Source organism: Gymnoscopelus microlampas (genome assembly GCF_963454915.1).
Source record: "Gymnoscopelus microlampas genome assembly, chromosome: 17".
Classification (NCBI taxonomy): Eukaryota; Metazoa; Chordata; class Actinopteri; order Myctophiformes; family Myctophidae; genus Gymnoscopelus; species Gymnoscopelus microlampas.
The window spans coordinates 33,360,709-33,383,701 of record NC_139954.1 but is presented as its reverse complement, the minus strand read 5'-3'; the positions used below and the strand labels follow the sequence as shown (position 1 = coordinate 33,383,701).

At 40.2% G+C, this 22,993-nt stretch overlaps 4 protein-coding genes across 9 annotated transcripts; 3 read left to right on the top strand and 1 right to left on the bottom strand.

The window, feature by feature from the left end:
• Positions 1–649: 649 nt before the first annotated feature.
• Positions 650–5,707, top strand: glb1l (galactosidase, beta 1-like; the record flags this gene model as incomplete). Of its 2 annotated transcripts, none has more annotated exons than XM_084083971.1 (16): positions 650–818; positions 1,527–1,696; positions 1,785–1,935; positions 2,193–2,253; positions 2,335–2,429; positions 2,519–2,699; positions 2,806–2,864; positions 3,071–3,192; positions 3,504–3,544; positions 3,652–3,770; positions 3,877–3,951; positions 4,099–4,188; positions 4,305–4,418; positions 4,703–4,834; positions 5,044–5,271; positions 5,468–5,707. In XM_084083971.1, exons 1-16 carry the CDS (start codon positions 750–752, stop codon positions 5,705–5,707), a joined length of 1,947 nt encoding a protein of 648 aa, XP_083940097.1. In that variant the 5' UTR covers positions 650–749. The 2 variants fall into 2 exon arrangements, with proteins under 2 accessions (XP_083940097.1, XP_083940098.1); XM_084083972.1 differs by having other exon boundaries at positions 688–818; positions 1,628–1,696.
• Positions 5,708–6,321: 614 nt separating this feature from the next.
• ankzf1 (ankyrin repeat and zinc finger peptidyl tRNA hydrolase 1) lies at positions 6,322–15,177 on the bottom strand. 4 transcript variants are annotated; one of them, XM_084083964.1, is made up of 16 exons: positions 15,096–15,177; positions 14,128–14,278; positions 13,635–13,750; positions 13,288–13,390; positions 12,935–13,152; positions 12,698–12,807; positions 11,803–11,956; positions 11,464–11,686; positions 11,263–11,361; positions 9,296–9,466; positions 8,971–9,153; positions 8,526–8,838; positions 8,178–8,289; positions 7,904–8,071; positions 7,063–7,133; positions 6,322–6,455 (listed from the first exon to the last, which is right to left on the bottom strand). In XM_084083964.1, exons 2-16 carry the CDS (start codon positions 14,249–14,251, stop codon positions 6,329–6,331), a joined length of 2,292 nt encoding a protein of 763 aa, XP_083940090.1. In that variant the 5' UTR covers positions 14,252–14,278; positions 15,096–15,177; the 3' UTR covers positions 6,322–6,328. The 4 variants fall into 4 exon arrangements, with proteins under 4 accessions (XP_083940090.1, XP_083940091.1, XP_083940092.1 ...); XM_084083965.1 differs by having other exon boundaries at positions 8,526–8,832; XM_084083966.1 differs by having other exon boundaries at positions 13,635–13,729.
• Positions 15,178–16,319: 1,142 nt separating this feature from the next.
• LOC311065001 (hatching enzyme 1.2-like) lies at positions 16,320–18,703 on the top strand. The gene is made up of 9 exons (XM_084085142.1): positions 16,320–16,475; positions 16,563–16,620; positions 16,733–16,795; positions 16,924–17,079; positions 17,217–17,334; positions 17,696–17,874; positions 18,047–18,128; positions 18,287–18,414; positions 18,579–18,703. The coding sequence occupies exons 1-9, from the start codon at positions 16,410–16,412 to the stop codon at positions 18,602–18,604; spliced, it is 876 nt and encodes a 291-aa protein (XP_083941268.1). The 5' UTR covers positions 16,320–16,409; the 3' UTR covers positions 18,605–18,703.
• Positions 18,704–19,928: 1,225 nt separating this feature from the next.
• On the top strand, positions 19,929–22,669 carry LOC311065002 (hatching enzyme 1.2-like). 2 transcript variants are annotated; one of them, XM_084085144.1, is made up of 9 exons: positions 19,929–20,077; positions 20,158–20,209; positions 20,418–20,477; positions 20,577–20,729; positions 20,888–21,005; positions 21,120–21,298; positions 21,406–21,487; positions 21,701–21,825; positions 21,980–22,669. In XM_084085144.1, exons 1-9 carry the CDS (start codon positions 20,006–20,008, stop codon positions 21,991–21,993), a joined length of 855 nt encoding a protein of 284 aa, XP_083941270.1. In that variant the 5' UTR covers positions 19,929–20,005; the 3' UTR covers positions 21,994–22,669. The 2 variants fall into 2 exon arrangements, with proteins under 2 accessions (XP_083941270.1, XP_083941269.1); XM_084085143.1 differs by having other exon boundaries at positions 21,926–22,669.
• Positions 22,670–22,993: the final 324 nt, after the last annotated feature.

Below are 22,993 nucleotides of genomic sequence, written 5' to 3'. Positions count from 1 at the left end.
AGTAGCCTAAATGTACTTATGTGGCTGGGCAGGCAGAGGGGGGACGGGTGTGTGTGTATATCCACCACACTTAGTTACTTAACGCCACTGTTAACTAGACGGTGTTTAGGACCCAGCATGTAACCAATGTGAATATCGTCACATGATAGTCATTGCTGAAGCGGGGTCGTATGCAGTGTTGCCATGTCCACTTATTATAAGCGACTTTGGGCTTGTTTTTCTGTAAAGTCGCTTGTAAATATTGGTTGTTGCGGGTTGCTTTTTTTTTTTTTTTTTTTGCTGGTTTCTACAGTGTAGTTGCTTATTTGGGCCTCTTTCCTAATGTTGTTTAATTAAAGCAGTGGACAGTCTGTGGTTCTCAAACGTTTTCATGTCAAGGACCCCCAAATTAATATGCATTTGTCCACGGACTCCATCTGAAAATATTTTGTGCCAGGGACCCCGTACCGGATTTGTGTTGTTAAAATGTTTCACTTGTTTTCAAGTTTTTTTTCTCCATATATCTGATGCATATACTACATAGGTTTAAAGTGGCCTTTTAAGTAGCTTCTTTTAGGCTTGTTTTCCTATACCTAGTTGCTTACTTCTCTCACAAACGCTGGCAACACTAGTCGCATGGTATTGCTTCCCCAGTAAACACAACCCGAGACAGAGTTGTGGGCAACTTGCCACCATAATGGTCACATACTGTACGATAATGTAATGATCGTGTTAATTAGGCCTATCCTTTCAAGGAGATAGTAGTAGACATGGCTAAAAATACATTGTTTTTCGTTGCAGTGTGCTTTGCCTATTTAGCTGTAAATGGAAACGTATTGGTAAGAAACTGAAACTTAAATAGTAGTCACCTATATTAAATCATATGTAGTTCCTATGCATTCATTCAGGTTTTCCTCACTGTTTGTCATTATGTAATATGACCATGCTAATAGGCATGTATACATACTGCTTGCTTACTGTAACTGAGTTATGTTATCTGGTCATAATGTCGGTAACAGGAAAGGTGGGCACAAAGGAAGAGTGGGCACCTTGTTGTTAAATAGGCAATTCTTTCCAAAATGTTTAAAAAATAAAATATTTGGAAAATGTTTTCCAAAGTATCAAGTAAAGTATACTTGATTAGAACATGCTTAAACATTCAACAATTGAGGTCTAATATTTCTACAATTGGTACAAAATGGTTACAAAACCTGTATATCCAGTCATTTTGGGGCATAAACAAGAATTTGAAGTATACAATTAAGTCTGCTAATGATGTACCATGCATGTTCATATCATGTATACTTTACATTACTTAAGACCATTTTTTTTAAAGAAGCTAATTTTACATGAGGTTCCCAGATGTCCCTAAGTGCCCATCTATCCTGTATCCATAATGTCAGTTGTCATCTATGATAGTCTTGATCCAAGGCTATAGGGTAATACAACAGTATATGCTACTTAGGCTACATCAATTTACATTTGATTACATAAAATCTAATCATGTCAGTTTGACCAAATCTTACCATTCATGCTTTTGCGTGCAGACCTCTGCTGACAGAACATTCTCCATAGACTACAAGAACAACTGTTTCTTGAAAGATGGGAAGCCATTTCAATTCATCTCAGGGAGTATTCACTATTCCAGAATCCCACGATACTACTGGAAGGATCGGCTTGTCAAGATGTACATGACCGGACTCAATGCCATCCAGATGTAAGTTCGAAATCTACAGATCCCTCCACACCTCCACACACACACACACACACACGCGCACAACTGTACGTATTCTTTGTTCATGCAGATATGTGCCTTGGAACTTCCATGAGACTGTACAGGGGGTGAATAACTTCACAGGGGACCGAGATTTGGAATACTTCCTGAACCTAGCCAATCAAACTGGCCTTCTGGTCATCCTACGTCCAGGACCTTACATCTGTGCAGAATGGGAAATGGTGAGTCATGTCATCTGTATCGGACACTATCATGCCATCTGTATCTGAGCTCTGATGCCATTACCATAATACTACTTTATCACACAGTGTGTTGTGTGATAAAAATGAAATAAAACATGCAAAACGAAACATTAGGACATCTCAGATGTAAAAACTTAAAACTATCACCACAAGTGCATGTCTCCCATCTCAAATTGGCTCGTCATTAGTCATTCCCTATGCCTCATTACACATTTTTCTTTGCTCTTCTTCCTTAGGGTGGTTTGCCAGCCTGGTTGCTTCAGAAGCCAAACATTATACTTCGTTCTGCTGATACAGGTAGGTACAAATATTATATACAAAACTTTCATCCCAGTCAATGTATTTATCTTCATGCTGATTGACTGTCTTCTGCATTAGATTATTTGCAGGCAGTCAGCAACTGGCTGGCAATTCTTCTCCCCAAAGTGAAGCCCTGGCTCTATACCAATGGTGGCAACATCATTAGTGTCCAGGTAGGTTTTGTGTAGCCACAGAATGGCTGTCTTTTACAACAAATAGGATGACTATATGGTTTGGCTTAATTGTATTCCCCTAATTGCAGGTGGAGAATGAGTATGGAAGTTACTTTGCTTGTGACTACAACTACATGCGCCACCTGCGGACTCTGTTCCGGTTCTTCTTGGGTGAAGACACAGTCTTGTTCACCACTGATGGCAACACGGACAAGGAGATGATTTGTGGGACTCTGGAAGGATTATACGCCACCATAGACTTTGGTACAGGTTGGTATTATCTACACACAGGGGACAGAGGTATCAGGATCTTGCTCTGAGATAATTAATAACACTGTCTATTGTCTAATCTGAATGGTTTATTTCTGTTATGCAGACACAAATATAAGTAAAGCCTTCAGCCGACAAAGGAGATTTGAACCGCGTGGCCCTCTGGTTAGTTAAATATTCCCTATTTATTAACACAAAAATACACAGTTTTAAACTAAGAGTTTAAAACTGTTTAAAGAGTTTAAACTAACTAACATAAAATCCCCTGTGGTTTATGAACACTACTCACCTAAAATGTATTAATCTGAATTAACCAACTACTACCATACTAAAACATTTTACTTTTATTAACTTGGTGCTTTTTGTTCCAGGTGAATTCAGAGTTCTACACTGGTTGGCTGGACCACTGGGGAGAAAAACATGCTGTTGTTGACTCTCAGAAGGTCAGCAGGATGCTAGGAGAGATGCTGTCTATGGGTGCCAACGTCAACATGTATGTTCTTGTTCCCCAAAACATCATCCCTTTAAACCGTTTATGCATGGCTGAGATCGAATAATCATTTAAACAAGTGACGGGTCACTCAGAGTGACAAGAGTGAGTTAGTTTCTTTTATTTCTTTACAAGAAAGGACAAACGTTTCGGCTATCCAGCCTTCCGTCAGTGTGTGAGATAGAATAATCACTGTTAATGATTAACAGTATTAAAAGCTGAACACGCCCTTGCGAATGGCTCAAATCTACTCACTTAGAAGAATACAATTTCCCTCAAATGATCAGCTACGTTGTACTGCTTTCCCTTTTCAGGTACATGTTTGAAGGAGGCACAAACTTTGGCTACTGGAATGGTAAAGTTTTTATCTTTCACCGGATTGATTTTGCTAAAAGAATAACAATCGTTTGCCAGCCAGTTGTAGGCAAGCAACTCTTTGTGAACCTCTTGGTTTTCCTGAAGGTGCCGATCATGACACCAGGTACCGCTCAGTGTTGACCAGCTATGATTACGACGCCCCCCTGTCTGAGGCCGGAGACCCCACGGAGAAGCTACTGGCCATCAGAGACGTCATTAAGAAGGTATAACTGATTATGTATACCCACACTTAAAGGATGTTTTAGCCTGATATCATCTGTATTGTTGTTTTGAAGTGACTGAAATATTTTTACTTTATTCTCATAAAAGTTCAGAGATATTCCATCTGGTCCCATGCCACCAGCAACTCCTAAATTCGCTTACGGGTCTGTCACTCTGAATAAGGTAATTAGCAGTGGTTCTGGCCGTTAAAATGCCTTTTGTTCTTTATCTCCAAAGTTTCACAAACTGTCTGATCACGAATCATAAAAAATGACAACTGTGGCAGACTTCCACTCCAGTATGACCTATATTACTCTTATTCTATTACAGGTTGGCAATCTAAGCAGTCTTTTGACCACTCTTTCACCCCAGGGGCCTGTAAAATCCCAGTACCCTTTGACGTTCGAAGGATTGAAACAGGTACGGTGCCTCTCTGAAGGCAAAAGATGGCTAGCGTTCTAATGGTAGTAAATCCTCTTGAAACATGGAGAACTTCTAGACTGTTGTCTGCAACATGTTGTGTCTATTGTGTTTAGTACTATGGATATATGCTGTACCGCACCAAACTGCCCCGCAACATCCCAGAGGCTACACCGCTCATTTCCCCACTGAATGGTGTTCATGACCGTGCATATGTGTCCGTCAATGGGGTACGTGCTCACAAAGAACTTTTGTTTTGTGTAGCCAATCAAATTGTAAGGTTTTGGTCAAATATAAATAAGCAGTTAGACATTGAAGGACAAGACTAAACATGTTACTCTTCTCTTAGCACAGTACATTCATGTGCAGTTTAGATGTTTTGCAGACATCTTCCAATGTAATGTATTTTATAGTTCAGACTTTACTGCACAAATGTGTCTATATAATACATGACCACAACACTCCTGCTGACCTCAATATGACAATTACTCAAGAAGTTAAGATGTCTTAGCAGGTGTTCCAGGGTCTGCTGGAGAGAGACACCATGCTGGTGATCAATGTTACTGGGCAACAGGGTGACACCATGGACGTTCTTGTGGAGAACATGGGCCGTATTAACTTCGGAAGCAAGATCAACGATTACAAGGCAAGGAACAGTTACATAGCAAGCAGTGATTCACACATACAGTAGTGCACAATTACCTTTTTCTATAAAGCAATAAAAGATGATGCAAATACTGTATGTAACCTCACATTTGATGGTAAAATATGGGTAACACACACACACACACACACACACACACACACACACTGTTTACTGTAAGTACCAAATGAGTAATGCTATGTACAATGCAGGGCCTCTTGAGCAACCTAATCCTGGGTAGAGATGTGTTGACCGACTGGGAAATCTATCCTCTGGACATTGATGGAGCTATAGCTGGTGGATGGCCTCATTCAAACAGCAGATACTCCCATCCTACCACTCAGACAGAGACCTCATTTGGGCCAGTCTTCTACATGGGGACGCTAATGCCCAATGGTCTGGCATGGGACACCTTCCTCAGGCTTAACGAATGGACAAAGGTAATGCAAACACTTTTTTTTATCTGGGTACAGTTACTGTAAGCTATCTTAAGACTTAATACATTCTACAATAGGCTTTGCTCTGAGAAATTACTGTATACATTGACTTTGAACAGGCTCAGCTACATAATGTGCTCTAAAAAGTTTTAAATTAACCCCAATATGATTTGTACTGTACATCTTATTTTCTTCCCAGGGTCAAGTGTGGATCAATGGGGTGAACCTGGGGCGATACTGGTCAGCCAGGGGGCCTCAACATACTCTGTATGTCCCTGGTCCCCTGCTCAGCACCACTCAGCCCAACTACATCACAGTACTGGAGCTGGAGAGGACGCCTGTCCACACACGGGTTCTGTTCATGGACCGGCCCCAACTAACCCTCACGACCAAGAAGCCTCGACAGAACACATTTCACCGCTCAGTCACTGTCACATAACTTGGGGTAATTCAGTGGACCATTTAAGTCAGTGTTCAAAAATATACAAGCGTAAAAGGCTTCTCTTATTTTAAGGATTAAATGCAGCATGAATATGTGACATTCTGTCTCACAAACATGGCAGCCCAACTAAAATGCAATTCAGGTTCTCAAACTTCTGGCAGGTTTGACAAAAAGTAGGGCTGGAAGTACAATGTTATGACAATTCTATTGACTTTTAACTACAATTTCTTAATTTCTTTGCTATTTTATATACAGATGCTGTAAATAAATCATGATTTTGATTTTCAATACCTCCTATCACTTGCTTGTTATATGAATCAACGAATCTGATGTTCAGATCAAATTTTCTGCCTTTTTTGCTGGCATAATAAAACATGAAAGAAGGTCTGTAGACTGTAGCTATTTTAAATGCTATTTATTGGCACATCCACAAGTAAAACAGCATGATAAAATTCTGTCTGAGTAGTTGATGAATCAGAATTCATATTTTAAGACTGGATGCTAAAAGTAGCACTCCTGTGAGAGTCATGGCATTGACTCAAACAATGTTGCCTGTTCAAAGGCACATGTAGTTCCAGTGAGGTAGATTAGTTTTTCCGATTCTAATCTACACAAGGTTTAGGTCTTGGCAGCAGGAGTACTGGCCTTGCGATGTGCCTGGACACAGCGAGGGGTACAGAATGAATAATCCAGGTATTGAAATGGGATCTTCCCAAGCAGAGATTCTCCACACGTCCAGCACCTCCTAGTGTTACAGAAGTAAAGAAAACCCAGACAGAAAACTATGTGAAAGAAACAAACATTACCTCTTAATTGTCTTCTAATAATGAACTAATTGAACCCAAACTCGAAAAAGAGACACTTTGCTGATGTTGAACCTAAACCTGTCGCCATGTCAGTCTCAATCATATTATTATTTTGACCATGCACCCTATGTATATTTTACATTGTAGGTGACAATGTGTCTTCTTGTTAATTTACTTGGTTTTCCTTGTTTCTTTCTTTCTCTACTCTTTCAAGCTCCGATTAAGCTTGTATTAAAAAAAATATTTCACACACTTTTTACAACTGCAAACTTGTGATGTGACAATAAAGTTGAAGTTATTGAAGTGGAAATCCAATTGTTCTGATGTGAGGAGATAAAAAATAACTCACTTTCTGTGTATTTCTCTGCAAAATGCAGAAACGGCCACGTGATGACGCCATTATGTGGACATTTCTGCATTTTGCAGAGGAAAACTTTAACTAAACAATAAATACTGTCTTTTTCAGCACACTATGATCTCACTTCAGAAAAAAATATTTAAGTTCAAAATCAGCAAAGTGTGCTTTTAACTCATTTAAGATCTTACTTGACATTGGAGACAGCGACTCCTGTTGCAGCTGCATGCTCTGCCAACCTCCTCTCTGCAGCCAGGGCCCTCTGTAACAAAAAGAAATCAAGTCTAAAAACTGAATCTAATTTGCCCAAATATGGAAGTTCGGCAGGATGGTGGATGTGAGATTGTGAATTCATAAAATGTGAAAAAATATTAAGACACAGAAAAAATAAAATCACAGGCGTGAAAAGTATTTGGGGATTGACTTCCTTGGCCTACCAGCAGTGTGCACAAGACATGTGGGTGCAGTGCAGTGGTTCTTAAATGGGGGTACACAGAGATTATACAGAGGGTATGTGAGATGAGGTGGAAATGGAAAGATCTATTTTACTGCTATGTTTATAAAACAATCAAAAGCGTGACTAGCACAACTGTTATTGAACAGAAAGCAATACTTATTTTCCATTATGCGGTTTTATTTTGAACACATTGACTCACAGAAATGTTAAGGCCACAGTTTAAAATGCATCTGCTCAGGAAGCACTAATTGTAACACGTTCACTCAATTTCTTTATATTCTTCAAAAGGTGTTTTATCATTCATTCATAGCATCATATCATATGCTACATAATGGTTTTCTAAGCAAAATGTTGTAGTTGGATAAGGGGGTACTAGGATTTAGAAATCACAGAAATGGGGCGCTGAAGCCAAAAAAGTTTGATAACCACCAGTGTAGTAGTTTGAGTGCTTAACCACAGACATACATACATATTGTATGTACAGAGATGAAAGCTTTTCTAGACAGCTTGCCCCTAAGTGCCATGCCGTAAAAATGCCAATAACATGTCAACAAATAATAAACCCTGCACTGCACCTTTTCACGATCAGTGAGGGACGCAAACCTCTTCTTTTCCTCCACCTCAAACTCTTGTTTCCTCTTCTCCTCTTTCTGCTCCTTCTCTCGCTGTTTCTTTGCTGCCTTTTGCGCCTTCTTCTTCTCCATCTGCTTTGATTCGATCTCTGCGTTGAGTGGCCCGGGAACCTTGAGCAGCAGTAAGAGGTTTTTCATCACTGACCGACTGCTGTGTCGTGAATTTTAAGGAATTGTTTTAGAACAAAAGCAAACAGTTGCAGTGAAGGTTACACACCTGTGCCTTGCTGTAGTCATACTTGTCAGGATTCTCACCCATGTACTTCCGAAACACGTTCCTTATTTCCTTCTCTGGGGCGACGACATATGGGGTCTGTCCTTTATTATCCCTATATATATATATATATAGACACACATATATATTGGTCAAATAAAACATCTAATTAAGTAGTGCATACATTTACTAATCTCACACACTTTGATGTGACTTATCACACTAATGGTTTAAATTGACTACACTGGCATTCACCGTACACAGTACAATTCGTAGTGTTAATTTAACTCCAAAGAGTGTACTAAGGGAAACAAATCAACCTGACTGTTCAGAGTATATTTGACTGTGTACCTGCTGGCAGGGTCTGCACCCACGTCCATCAGCAGTCTGACTACAGCCTTCTGTCCAGCTGCGGAGGCCACGTGTAGCAAAGTAAACCCTGTGGAGTCTACAGGCTTGTTCAGGAGATGCACTGGACTGAAGTCACCATCAAGAGACTGCTGTTGACGGGATGAATTGCTTCCCAGTTCACCAGCATTCTCCTTCCCTGCCGTCTCCTCCACTGCAGCCAGGTGGAGGAGGCTGCGTAGGGATTCCACATCCCCGATCTTGCACGCTGTATAGAGGGCATCCCTGAGACCATACTCCCATGACTCATCTACCTCTTATGTGGAAACACAGAAAGCTTCAATTATTTAGCATTCACATCACTTCCTCCTCGAACACTCTGATTAGGGGATAAAGGACATTTGTGGGCGGGTAACGTGACAGGGTTAACTCAAGTAGAAAATATCACCTTCTGCTGGGTGTGCACCTTCTGCTGGGTGTTTCTTCTTATTCTGTACTTTCCTCCTCCGCTTGTTCTTTGCAAGTTTCTCTTGGGAGAGGTCATCTGTTGACGAAGCACCCAGCACCTCCTCTTCTTCCTCGTCCTCCTCCTGCACCACCACTTGCTCATGTCCTTCACATGCAATCAAACCTGGGATACATGAAAAGGTTTTACAACATTGCCTGTTCTGCATTTCCTCCAGTTCAGAAGGGCAACATAGTACTGAGATGCACTTAGATACTGAAGGATCCCCAGATATCTATTCTAAACTAATCTAGCATATTGAACCTACTCTCAATCACCACTTTGCGTCCGCTTCCCTTCTTTTTTCTTCTCCTCCTATGCCTGGAGGGTTGGATTTCAAACTCCCGAAGGTCCAGGGTTCCCAGTGTCATCTCTACTGTCTCCAGCTGGATGTCACCGCTGTCCTCATCATCACTTGAACTAACGCTTCCACCTTCTTCTGTCAGAGACAAGATGGAAACATAAGCACACTGTTCCTTTCCTTATCGTGTCATCAGTTATCTCAGTGGACTGACACTAATTATGGAATTGAACCTGGATCATATGTTAAATGTTAGCTCCCATCTGCATCATCAAACAAGACGCAGTGGATACAATAATGTGTGACAACAGTAAGAATAAATGCAAACACATGTTGTAGATTTATAATCAATGATTTTGCATGTAGGCTTTGTGAATTAAACTATATATAGTAGTTTAATTCACAAAGCCTAAGTGCAAAATCATTGATCATAAAATTACATGTGTTTGCATATAATTTTATATATCGTAAAACTACATTTTCAGTTGTTTTTTTTCATAAATCAACGCTATTGAACACCCTTTACGTCGGTGTATTTTTTTTTTTTTAAGCGCTTCTGACAAAACATCACAACTCCATTAGATCCTCAAACTGTCCGTCAAACCACGCAACTCCACCCCCTCTCCACTGCGTTTCTCAGTGGGTACAAACACACTTTCTGTCCGTTTGCAACCGAACGAACGGCCGGAAGTCCCATCCACTCCCATGTTAAAAAAAACGGAAGAACGGACGCGATCCGGTCCGGAAAAAGCACATCCGTGTTCCGCTTTTCATTGAGTAACAGACAGAAATGGCCGGATCCGGAACAAGAGCTTCCGTTTCGTAGCGACCCGTTTTCCGCCTGCAAACGGACAAGTGTGTTTGTACCCAGTGGGTACAAACACACTTGTCCGTTTTTGTCCGTTTGCAACCGTACGGACGGCCGGAAGTCCCATCCACTCCCATGTAAAAAAAAAAACTGATAAAACGGACGCGATCCGGTCCGGAAAAAGCACATCCGTGTTCCGCTTTTCATTGAGTAACAGACAGAAATGGCCGGATCCGGAACAAGAGCTTCCGTTTCGTAGCGACCCGTTTTCCGCCAGCAAACGGACAAGTGTGTTTGTACCCAGTCAGTGCACACACACACACACACACAGAGGACAGGACAGGACAGAGGCAGAGCTGCCGCTGAGCACGCAGCAGATAAACAAACGGGGACAGACTTCGTTTTCTCTCCCCCGTAGTCTGTTAAAACTATGCAGTGTACCTATTTATCAAACTTAGCACTGACGCTAATGTTATGAAAACAATTAATTCTATTTCTAAAATCTACTAAGTGTTTTCTGAGGAGAGCAATGTGACAAGAAATGAGTTAATAGCATTTCTCTCGCTAGTTCTACTCTGTGAACCCCTCTTTGCAGAAGTTATTGCAATATTTAAAGTCCTGCTTATTATAGGCCTATATAATAAGTGTCATGAAGCATCAGGGCATTAATTCACTCGTGATGCATTGTGAGCTTGGAGATCCATTGTCAGCGTAGCCCCTTTTGGAACCTCTCCCTCCGCAGCGATTGGAGCTATTGTCTGCTGTTCGGACAAAACTCCTAACACCTCTTGAGCTGGATTTTGGGTAAAGTGGTGATAATATAATGACACATGTAAGTATCTGACAATATATAAAGTCACACTATACCAAATTTGATGAGGCAGTATTGCTTTGTTTTAAAAATATAAGGTTTTTCATTTCCTGAAAAATGAGCGTTTTGGAGTTAGCTGGTTGCTGCCCCACACACACACACACACACACACACACACACACACACACACACACACACACACACACACACACACACACACACACACACACACACACACACACACACACACACACACACACACACACACACACACACACACACACACACACACACACACACACACACAAAACTCACCCTTCTCTGGAACAGAGTCTGGTTCTGCTGTAGACTTTCTTGCCCTTTTCCATACTTTCTTAGAGGGACTAAAGATGACTGAGATGTCCATGTCTTTCCCTGTATCAAAATATGCCCCCCAAAACATTAATTATACCAAGACTATACTATAAAGAAATACGCAGACAACATGCCATTATAAGTGCAGGATTTGACTCTTACCATAAACATGAACAGTAGAGAGTACCTCATGTACTCTCTGCACCTCACGGAAGGTTGCCCTGCGTGTGGCGAAAGGGAGTGTGCGGATCCTGGGGTCTTTTTTGGCCAGTGGGGCGGCCCGACCACCCAAAAATATGTTTTTATTGTAGCTAGGAGCGCGTAAGAATATTGCAGACGCCTCATTTATGTGTTCAGCCCAGCTCTCCAGGAGATCCTGGATCTCCTGCAAAAACACCAAAGATTTAATTAACTCATATGAATTAGTATTATTATTCACCATTCTAGTGTAATGAGGTAATGATGCGACCATTAGCTTGACGCCTTTAGTCTGAGTCTTGCCTTGACCAGTGCTGCCTCGTTGTATCTCCTAAGGGCCGCCCCCGCTGACTTGGGTGCATGGCTGCGGTTCTGAGCATCTCTGAGACCCTGAGCAGTGCCTCGCTTGGCTCGCACGGTGTACCGGTGGAAGGTTTTGTGCTGAAGAACCTCTTTCCTGTAATGCAAACATGCAGGTTCAAGCATAACCTTAAACGGACCATCATTGCCCAAATGACCTGAATACAGTAAATGATTGTTCATTTGAGAGCTGTATGTGTTATGTCTATGGTTTTTGTATTTGTTATTTTCGCTACCTCCTGGTCTATACAGCACTTTGGTCAATGAATTTTAAATGTGGTCTATAAATACATTTGACTTGACGTGAATTGAATGTTGGCTAAACACACTGCATGGCACGGATGTTTGAATCATTATGTTCGTAAACACATCTTTATTAAAGAAAATATTTTCGGCTAGACTTTTCAAATCAATGATGCTTTAAAAATAATGCATTCAAATACAATAACATAAGGTTGACAAGAAATAACCGTGCGATGATATTTTACTATGTTCGGTTACCTATCTCAAGCAAATTTAAAGTGTCTGCAAGTTGATTTTCATATTGCACTGTAATGAGCGGAATCCAATGAAGACTACCTGACAGACTACGGTATGCACTATGCAGTAAGTAATGTCAAGTACACCATGAGTCAGTCAATGAGCTAAACATGTCTGACCATCATCATTGGACAGACCTTTTGCACTATGCATTTGCCTTTTGGTCAATTCTTCTTACATGCTTTATTATAAAAAGGCGTTGCCTATTTTTTCTTTTAATTTTTTTTAGGAGGACACCGTGAACATGCCTTAAGACAGTGAACCTTCAAGTACAAAAAAAAAAGAAGCAACCACTGACCCTTTGAAGACTGCACCAGCAAAGTGTCCCCCACCAGTCATGAGGACGACCCATACAGTTTTATTACTTATGGTCCTCAGGGAAGCCACCCGGTCTACCTCTTCATCTGACTTAAATATCAGACGAGGAGAGCAAGAAATTAACCTACAGTAAATACTGAAGGATGCAATAATAACATTTATTTATGGTTAATTTTGTGTGTTTCTCAAAATACTTTTTCCCCCGGTTAAGTCTTACCTTGCCTTGGAGAACACAGCGGTGGACAGCTAGATACTGTCCCCCCAAGTCCTGAAAAACAACTTTGTTGGATAGTCGTGGTACTGAATCAGCCAGGAGAGCACCCTCATCATCAGTGCGGGTGACATCACTGCTTCTTCCAGCCCAGTCACTGTCAGAGTCCTCCGTGTCCTCCTCCCCTGAATCGGACTCTGAGCCGGAGATGCTTGACATATCTCCTGTTGAGAGATAAATGGTCATTTTAATGAGATAAGATTGAATAATTTCAGGGTGGAAACTCAGCTGTCATCACAGTAGGTAGTTGCACACAGACCAGCGTCTTCCATTGTAAGGAGAAGGCCTCAATGTCCTACCTGTTCCAGTCTTCTTCTCAAACTCATCCGCTGTAACCGGTAGCAGTCCCATCATCTTTTGCCTTAAGTTGAACCGATGCCAGTCCAGCTTATAGTGTTCCATCTGGGACAATTTAACAGCCTTTTCAGTCAGTTGTCAAACAAAACAGTATAGGGTTGTGGGGTTTCCCAATTTCACTAAATCACTGTTTCTCAACCAATGGTCCATGGCATAATTACAGGTGGTCCATGGGAAAGTGGACTGCTCTGGACTGCTAGCAGTGCGTAGCCAGAGCTCAAAAAAGGTTGAGAACCACTGCACTAAATAAATAGATAAGATCTTTCAAATTAAAAAAGTGTGTATTTACCTGTTCCTCGCGGTTGTTAAAAGAGCTTCGGCAGGCGGTGCAGACCATCCAGTCTGGTACCTCTCTGACAAGGCTCCTTCCCTGATGTGTGTCATCTTCTGGACATAGGTCAACCTCTTATATATGGATAGCATGCATGTTTAGTTTTAAAAACTAAAAAAGTAACAAAATGTGCAGGTATGCATTTTTCTTTTAGACATAACATGACAATACAATTATGTGTTTTTGGTCTGGGGAGGGTTTGGAGAAGTGGGGATGATCGTGTGTAGTTTTATTGACCACTACTTTTTAATGTGTAATGTTCTTATTATTTTATTGTACGTATAGTGTATTGTGTATTCTACTGCATAATAGTGTGTTACATCTATAACCCATGGACTATGGGCGGAAAACTGCTAAATGTTATCTCTCCTTGTATTATATGAGATTAATGTTATTGCATTGTTCTATTCTAATAAAAAATACATAAATATTCAAATTTAAAAATACGTACTGTCTGAAGACGGATCAGGGGGAACAGGTTGGACAGTTGTCACTTCTTTTAGCCCAACAACAGCCTCGTCGTGGAGACATAAATCAAAGACAGAACGGTATGTTGTGCAGGCTGTCAGTGTCATCGTCAAGTCCCGTTAACTGTCTGCCACCTGTCATTGGACACAAACAGAGAAACGTAATGGAATTTGTCACTGTACACACTGTAGCAACAATCGTTACAGTGAGTTGTTAACGTGTCACTCGAGCTCACCTTTGTGTCTTCGTCATAATAACGCTATTTGCGTTGGCAAGTAACCACTGTTTTCTTAATCATAGCTTAGCTTGTGACCTAAATGTACTATGAACGACACGTGTAACTACTGCACCATGGACGTTAACTACTTACAACTAGCCATGGATCACACGATGGTCGTCTGTCACGATCGTCATGGATAAACTTCAACCTGGTGTTTGCACTTTCTCCCTTTTTGGCCCGTGCCCCGTACATTACTTAAACGTTCAGATTTGAAATATACAGTGCTTATACCCCTTGGCCACGGATGTTACAATTATGTATAGGCCCTCAGAAGTACCCGTATCTTCCATATTGGTCAATAAAAATCATTTTAATCCGATCGGTGGCCATTTTCTCATAGAGTTATTATGTATCAAGAGTGCAAAACACCTCCCAACCGATAGGGTCGCGTAGTTAAAATGCGGAGAAAATGGCTACCGATAGGATTTAAATGCTTTTTATTTGAAATCTGAACGTTTATGTAGATGTACTGGGCAAAAAGGGAGAAAGTGCGGTTGAAGTCATGACATGTCAGTCATGTATCAGGGCTAATTTACTACTAGCATCATGAACAAACACTATAGACAACGTTTGCAACGTTTTTCGAGTAGGATACATTTACATACACGTCATCAAAAGTTACTAAACCATTCCCAGGGTAATTTAATAATATGAATGAGCAATTCACTCACCACGAATGCTCAACCAAGCTATTGTTACAGATCCTGACACAGACAGACACACTGCTACAACATCATGACAGATCTATAATCTACGGAAGCCCAAAAGGGATTTACGACTTTATGATCCGCCGCCGCGCACCGAAAATGGCCGATCTACAAGCCCACAACGCGTCACGGAAGTGACGTGTTGAGAGCTTGTAGATCTGCTGTTTTTGGCATGCGACACCGCCGTACGCAGAGGAATACATGCTACGCACTATCGGTTCTACACGCGATCATTAGCAGCATACACACGCGCATACTCAGTTCCACTGAATAAAACTATTTTTGAATAAAGCTTGTTGTTAGTTAGCGGCCGTTTAAAACTGACTGTTTTCTGTACAAACATGGTCTGTTTTCCAAACTAGATTTGTATTGTGATAGATGGTGCAATAGCACGTTTTACAGAACGGTAAACACCGTTTGGCGTACGTATTACCAGCCATAATTATAGCACGTTATGAAGTGTTCATAACAGTAAGGTAACGTTGAGGATTATGTTGTTGAATGTGAAGTTTTGCTTGCAAGTCAGTCACACAAACCGCATGTATCGTTATCGTTTGCTAATGGTGAAGCAAAATGCTAACACAAATCTAAGTACAAAACTGTGCTGTAGTCTAAAGCAAACGTGTTAGTACAAAAACACGACACTACTTCTAAACTTTGTCAACTCACGAATGCGGAAAACTTATTTTATTATAATGTTTTTAAAAGCTACTTCCGCTCTCCTTTGCAGAGCCCGGATAGCTCAGTCGGTAGAGCATCAGACTTTTAATCTGAGGGTCCAGGGTTCAAGTCCCTGTTCGGGCGATAGTTTTGACCATTGTGTTTCCAAATTAATATTTGAAAAACATGTTTGTTGGTGTTTCAGAACAATTACCAATCTTCTGAAATGAGTACCGTACCATAGTAAATTATCTCTGTGTAGGCCAAGGCTTACTGGGAAAATACATTACACTTGGCATGCAGTATACCTTTCCAAAGCCTAAAATTGCCCTAAACCTATACTAAACAGTAAACCGTTTATTTGAAAGCTGACCATTGAACTGGGGTTGTTATTACAAACAGTAACACGTCATATTATTCTACGGTTGGCTATCTTATTGTTGTTTATGAAAGAACTGAACTAATTAGGGGATTAAACTCACTCATAAACAAATAACAAACCCTGTAATTCTAGTGAGATAATGATGGGTATTTTCACAAGTTAGTGATAAGGGACGCCTATAAAGCTAGGTGTTAGTAGAGGTAATGGCAGCACTGTGCACATAACCTGACCCAACGATGGACCGGATTATCCTGCTATACTATGTGGCTGTTTCCACCTGTCTCTGGGCCATGCATGCTCAGGTGAATATGAATTGGATCGGGACTGAGGCTTCAAGAATAGAATAGGAACATGAATTGCAGCAAACTTTCTATCTGTCTTTTTTGTAGGTTTCTGCGACCAACACATACAGGAGCTTCACACAAGGTGGCCCCATGGGATTCTCAGGTAACACTAGATTGGACACTTAATCCAATGCACATTGCAGTTTACTCATTCCAATATTTCATGTAAAATTTGCAATGGTGAAAAAATACTGACTTCCCATTTTCTGTCTAAGAATATCCTGATCCAGACGACAAGCCAGCGATGGATGACATCATTAAAGCCAATGAGTACCAATGTAAATGGCCCAGCAGTCTAATTTGTCGAATTAGCTTACACTGCACTTACATACACTACATGCTGTGCAAGAACAAAATGTTTCCTCCTCAACTAGACTGACATTGTTTTCCTTACTTTGTGCCACAGCTGCCCGAATCATTGATGGCAGCACCACCCTTCGGGAAGGAGATATTGCTGTTTCGACAGGAAGGCGCTCAAAAGTCTGCTTTGCACGGAGCTGCTTATGGTCTAAGTCAGTGGACGGACATGTCTACATTGCATATAAGTTAGCACCCCAGTACAGTAAGTCCTGCTCTTGTTGCAGCTTTTCACATCAAATTTGACATTCATCCCCATTCACACTTACAACTGTTTTTCATTGCTTGTCTGCGCTTAGGGGACTTATTTCTGTGTTTAAACGTGTCTGCTCCATTATTTAGATGAAATGGAGAGGGAAGTGATAAGGAAAGGGATGAAGAACATCGAAAAAGGTACCTGTGTCCGGTTCGTTCAAAGGACTCATCAGAAGGACTACCTTGACATCCAGTCAAAGTCAGGGTGAGCCAGAATTTTAAGAATTGTATTCCAAAATGAAATAACCTTCATTTCACACAAAAGTGTATTACACCTTTGACAAAAACGATGACTGTCATGCTGGTAAAACGTATCCTGGGATGTTATTAAAAACTGTCACCTGTATTTATTTTTATTTTTTATATAGAGCAATGAATATCACATAACATATAACAATAGAAAGGCTAGGATAAAGCAATAACAGAGGGTTTCAGCCATAATATTTTACTACATCAGTAATGATGTTACCTTGTTTTTGGAATTGTATTTGAAATGCCCCATGACTGTGCACAGTACAATTTACACTGAGGAGTTTACTTAATGTGCGCTGTACATCTTAATGTAGGTGTTGGTCCTACCTTGGTGTACGTGGTGGAAGACAGACTCTATCCCTCGGCGCCCCTCACTGCGTCCGGACTGGAATAGCATCCCACGAACTTATGCATGCCTTGGGCTTTGTACATGAGCAGTCTCGTGCTGACCGGGACAAATATGTCACCATCAACTGGTCAAACATTTGGAGAGGTAAAACAAAGGGGCGGGAATGGATGAAGGCAGAGAGAAAGGAAATACTAGTGAAAATGTTAGATGTAGAGATATGTGCTCATGCTATGGATTTGATTGTTTTTAATTTATTAGCTTTGTTGATACGAATTGATTTAAAAAAGGCTATAATTTACTTTCACATTTTCAACAGATCGTGTGAGGAACTTTGAAAAATTCAGGAACGACAATCTGGATTTGCCATATGACTATGGCTCAATCATGCACTATGGAATGTGAGTAGGAAGAGTGATATATTTGCATGGCTGTGTAGTAACCCAGCTGTTGATGAATAATACCCTGAATAATTGGTCTAGAATTTGTTTATCTTTTTTCTTCACAATGAATTCTTTATTATCCAGCTATGATTTTTTTTCTCTCTCTCTACATTTAGGTATGCCTATTCTCAGAGTGGGGAGCCAACTATCGTTGCTAAGAATGGCGGCAGAAACATTTTACTAGGACATGGATCCAAACCCAGTCATTTCGACAAGCTGAAAATCAACAAGCTTTACAATTGTGGTTGGTAGCAAATGTCCTTGATTGCCATAATGCTTTGAGAACTTGTAATGTTTTGCTAATACTTTATTTGCTGAAATCCACTACATGGATTCAAAATAAATATATATAAATGTCACTTATTCTGGCACTCATGCTTGATTCCATTCTGTCTTATGTTTTCACAGTTCCCAAGACAATTGATGAATTCTGACTAAACTGCACTGAAGTGAATCAATTTTGAGCTACTGCAAATGATACAATAAACTGGTGTTCATTCATGGAAATATTTCAATAAAGATATATATTCAACAATTTCTAGTGACAGTCTCTCTGTGTACCGGTATATGTAAACATCTGAATAAATTAGTAGTACAAAATTATCCCAATCCCTCATCCTGATTTCACAGATAGTGACAGATAGTGGGTGTATAAACTAACAGTTCAAGGTGTTTTAATGTCACATGTATACAGCTTGTACAGTAGCAACATTGCAGACAATAAAGTTCTTAAACAACAAAATAGATGTGGGAGAGTCCTGAGAAGCCTGTTGGAACCACTATAATGTCAAATTGTGTTTACATATTTGGTCTAATATATTTATGTATCTTTACATAGCCATCATGTTGTTTGATTAAGTAATAAATAACTTATACAACCGAACTAAAGGATATGATGTCAGAATTCAATGCTAATGGCATTTTTAAAAACTCATGGAAATAAATGAAATATTGCATAATATTGGAGAGAAAACTAAATGTGGAGTGGGAGATGTGATCACATTAAATAAAGTAATCAGAGATTACAGAGAATCACAGTGACCTCAGATCAACCTAGAGAAAGGCAAGAAAAATGTACCCTTGGATTAATGAGGAGTCTGCTGATACAGTGACAAAGCTTTAAAGTATAGCCACACGCTTAAATCAGATACAGAATAAATCTCATAATATCTATGTTTCAGCAGGCAAGCTACCAATGAAACATGTGGGTGTGAAGATTTACCGGATTCCCCCTAAACAGAAAAGGGCGAGCATTTCATAAATTTTGCTAACAAGGAAGATGCTATCCCTGTCACCACCCATCAAATTGCCCCCTAGATATAAGCACAAATATTTGAAGAAGGATAAGATTTTTGTTTTATATATTTACCTATATGACAAAATGATTGCTGTGAAGACTGATAGTTCATGTCAAAATAACTGGTTGCCTGCTTCGTCAGGCACAAATTGATGGGTCTGTTCGACGGGATGGTCAGTTATTCTGTGCAGAGTAACTGCTGAGTTGAAGGCACATCCAACATAACAAAACACCTGTAGCCATCTCATTTCGAAAGTGCTGAATCTTGCAAGAGTTAAAGTACAGGGCGCATCCACGGAGTTGAGCATCAGGGTCAGAACATCTGTTATGGGTCAGCAGTGGATTTTTGCTGATTACATACATTTCATGATGAGGGGTCTTAATCGTGATTCACCACAGAACATGTACCCAATCAGTACAGAGCACAGGAGGAGTACAGGGTATATAGATTCGGTGGAGGTGAGGAGTTTATTGAGCAGTTGTGTTTAGAGGACAGGCGACAGGAACCAGGTGCACAGTACCCGCCTGAACCAAAGCAATGAATTCCATTCTGATTCTTCTGGCTGCCCTGTTTGGGATGGTGACCCATTCTTATGCCCTACCACTAAAGGTCAGTGCTGAGACATCTCCTGTACACTGTTACATTTTGTTCAACCAAGGTATATATTAACATGCAGTTATGAATTGCAGAATTCAACTCGATTACATCAGGTAAAGCTACGGATAAAAAGAAAATACTCAGGTGGGTTCATTAAAGTTACTTTTTATTGTACAGTGCAATCATAAACTTATCATGTAAGTTTATGTTGGCACTTAACATTTGAATGAGTTAATAGTAAAATAGCAATGTATGTACAGTAGTATACAAATAATTATTCTATTTCCTACAAGTGGGGCATATTTTCAGCCCTAACCGTTCTGTCCCTCGTTATGCATGTTTTTTTGTTCAGATGAATATATAGATATTGATGACATGACTGCAATGGACAAGATCCTGGAAGCCAATAAGAGTAAGTATGTTGTCTGTTCACTAAGATGACATTGATTCAGTTAGTATATCCAGGCTTCGATTAAAACAAATCAACAAACAAACACATTTTTCTCACCAGGGCTGCGAAAACCTAGAGGAATAACATTCAAAGATGGGGATATTGCCCGGTCATATATAAGGAGCGCCATAACCTGCCCTGGCAATGCCTGTCTATGGCCTAAATCCGTTGATGGATTTGTTTATGTTCCCTTTATCCTCTCTCCTCTATATGGTATGTATCCACAGATATGTAGTATTATAAAAACTGTATTTGTCATGTTGTTTGGTTCGATTTTTAACAGCATATGATGCTCTTGTTATACTGTACACACAGACAGTTAGTCAACTTTGTTTGTATAATGTGACATTTCTGCTGGATTTTGACAATAGATGATATGGACAGAATCACAATAGAAAATGGAATGCAGGACCTCGCTGCTGGCACATGTATTAAGTTTGTTCCACGCACTCATGAAGCCAGTTTCCTTGATGTTCAGCCTAGATATGGGTAAGTGACTTCAGCACACAATTCTTGCATGTATTACAATGAGGAAATCTCTCCAAGTAAATGCATAGTGATGCTAGATTTTTCATGCATGTATCCCTTCTTTTGTACCGAAAGATGCTGGTCCTTCCTTGGGCAGACTGGAGGAAGCCAGGTCCTCTCTCTGCAGGCTCCTGGATGTATGTGGTCAGGAGTGGCTTCACATGAGTTCATGCATGCGCTCGGCTTTGTGCATGAGCAATCACGCTCAGACCGAGACCACTATGTGACAATCGTATGGAGAAATATCATTCCAGGTTGGTGCTATGATAAATGTACATTTCTTCTGTTTTGTCTACAGATATTTTTCAAAGCAAATAATAGACACATTAACATTTGTGGTATCCTTTTTGTTCCTTGGTAGAGCGTATGCATAACTTCCAGAAACAGATGACAAACAATCTCAACACTGCATATGACTACAGTTCTGTAATGCATTATGGAAGGTAAGAGACACCTGTATTAATGCCACAGAGGTGAATTAGGATGTGTGTGTGTGTGTGTGTGTGTGTGTGTGTGTGTGTGTGTGTGTGTGTGTGTGTGTGTGTGTGCGTGTGCGTGTGTGTGTGTGTAATATTGAATAAATTGCCCTTGATGTTCTACAGGGCAACATGTTTTAGGTTGCTCACTACTCATACTTTATATATGCCTTGTTCCAGGTACGCATTCTCTGAGGGTGGTGGACCAACTATAATCCCTAAACCAGATCCTTACATTAACATTGGTCAGCGGGATGGACCCAGTGCTATGGATCTCCATAAAATAAACGTACTCTATAGTTGTGGTAGGTAATCTGTAAATCCATGGCTTGGTTGCCATATTGTCATCACAAGAAAATCCCATTTTCACTGTCTCATGACTAAGAGCAGATTTTCTCTTCGCAGGCTCTTCGAGGCTAGACTAAGAGTGACTCCTTTCTTTTCTTTATCACCCACCAGGTGAAGTGGCATAAGCGCATCCAGAATGGCAACAGATGCCCATAACCAGACTGACAACGGACTTGAACTTGTGCAATGCTGTTATACTCTGTTCTCAGACGTGAAAAGTAATTTAGTGCAACTTGTGTTCTTAAGCAGAGTATCTGAGTAGGCAACTTATATTTTTGGGGGTTGGCTGCCTTCTAGACTGTGCTTATATGAGACTAATTTATTAACTTCTACTTGGGTAGGCTTTGTTTTAGAAAATGTACATCTGCTAAACCTGCCAATTTTGCAATATTGTCTGGTATTGTTGATATGATCAAACATTAGCCATGTCCAAACTTGGGACAGGTAATGAAGGATCAATTCAATTAAAAGAGAAAACCCAAAACGGTTCAATCAAATCATTTATAACTGTAACTTTTGTGTAAAGTTGTCACACAAGGCAATTTAAAGGACACTTTAAAAATGTATATTTGGTCATTTATATGTTGTATAAAATAAGTAAGGTTAGTAGTAATGTGGTGTACTGTATGTCACAAGGCTGAAAATGGACAAGCTTATACTGTATGCCTGCAGCTACCTATGTATTAGCGGGCAAGAACAGGTGCCAATTCTGTACCTTGCACTTTCTGTATCAAATTTTCCCTCTATCTTTTTCTCTCCCCCGCTCTGCTGCTTTGCACTTTAAATAAAAAGAGAAAACATTATGCAAGAGATGGATGGTCTGCTTATTGCATCTTTTTGTGTGAATTAAGCTGTTTCTTGAAGAGATTCACTTAAAGTGAGGTGGTCATCATTGTCATTCTGATATTAATCTAATCTGGGCCACATAGAAGACTACTTAACGTGATACTTTTCAGTCTGGGACAGTCTAATCACAAGTGACAGATCATTTTAGCATGTTCACTTGCATCTAAAAAATAAGATGCATGCTTTGTATTTGGCCATTGAATTAATAATAGGCTATTGCCTCATGTGAACAGCTTTTCTCTGTCCTGAGTACTAGTAGCACACACATATTAACAGTAA

What these genes read in the sequence shown, in the direction of transcription:
- ankzf1 (XM_084083964.1), bottom strand. Translation starts at nt 14,251, where the DNA reads ATGACACTGACAGCCTGCACAACATACCGTTCTGTCTTTGATTTATGT. An exon ending in TGAGAAGAAGACTGGAACAG is followed by an intron (nt 13,153 to 13,287) that starts GTAGGACATTGA and finishes ATCTCTCAACAG; the next exon opens with GAGATATGTCAAGCATCTCC. An exon ending in CCCTCACTGATCGTGAAAAG is followed by an intron (nt 7,134 to 7,903) that starts GTGCAGTGCAGG and finishes TTTTTGTTACAG; the next exon opens with AGGGCCCTGGCTGCAGAGAG.
- LOC311065001 (XM_084085142.1), top strand. Translation starts at nt 16,410, where the DNA reads ATGGACCGGATTATCCTGCTATACTATGTGGCTGTTTCCACCTGTCTC. An exon ending in TGGCCCCATGGGATTCTCAG is followed by an intron (nt 16,621 to 16,732) that starts GTAACACTAGAT and finishes TTTCTGTCTAAG; the next exon opens with AATATCCTGATCCAGACGAC. An exon ending in CTGGTCAAACATTTGGAGAG is followed by an intron (nt 17,875 to 18,046) that starts GTAAAACAAAGG and finishes CATTTTCAACAG; the next exon opens with ATCGTGTGAGGAACTTTGAA.
- LOC311065002 (XM_084085143.1), top strand. Translation starts at nt 20,006, where the DNA reads ATGAATTCCATTCTGATTCTTCTGGCTGCCCTGTTTGGGATGGTGACC. An exon ending in ATGGAGAAATATCATTCCAG is followed by an intron (nt 21,299 to 21,405) that starts GTTGGTGCTATG and finishes GTTCCTTGGTAG; the next exon opens with AGCGTATGCATAACTTCCAG. An exon ending in AAACGTACTCTATAGTTGTG is followed by an intron (nt 21,826 to 21,925) that starts GTAGGTAATCTG and finishes TTCTCTTCGCAG; the next exon opens with GCTCTTCGAGGCTAGACTAA.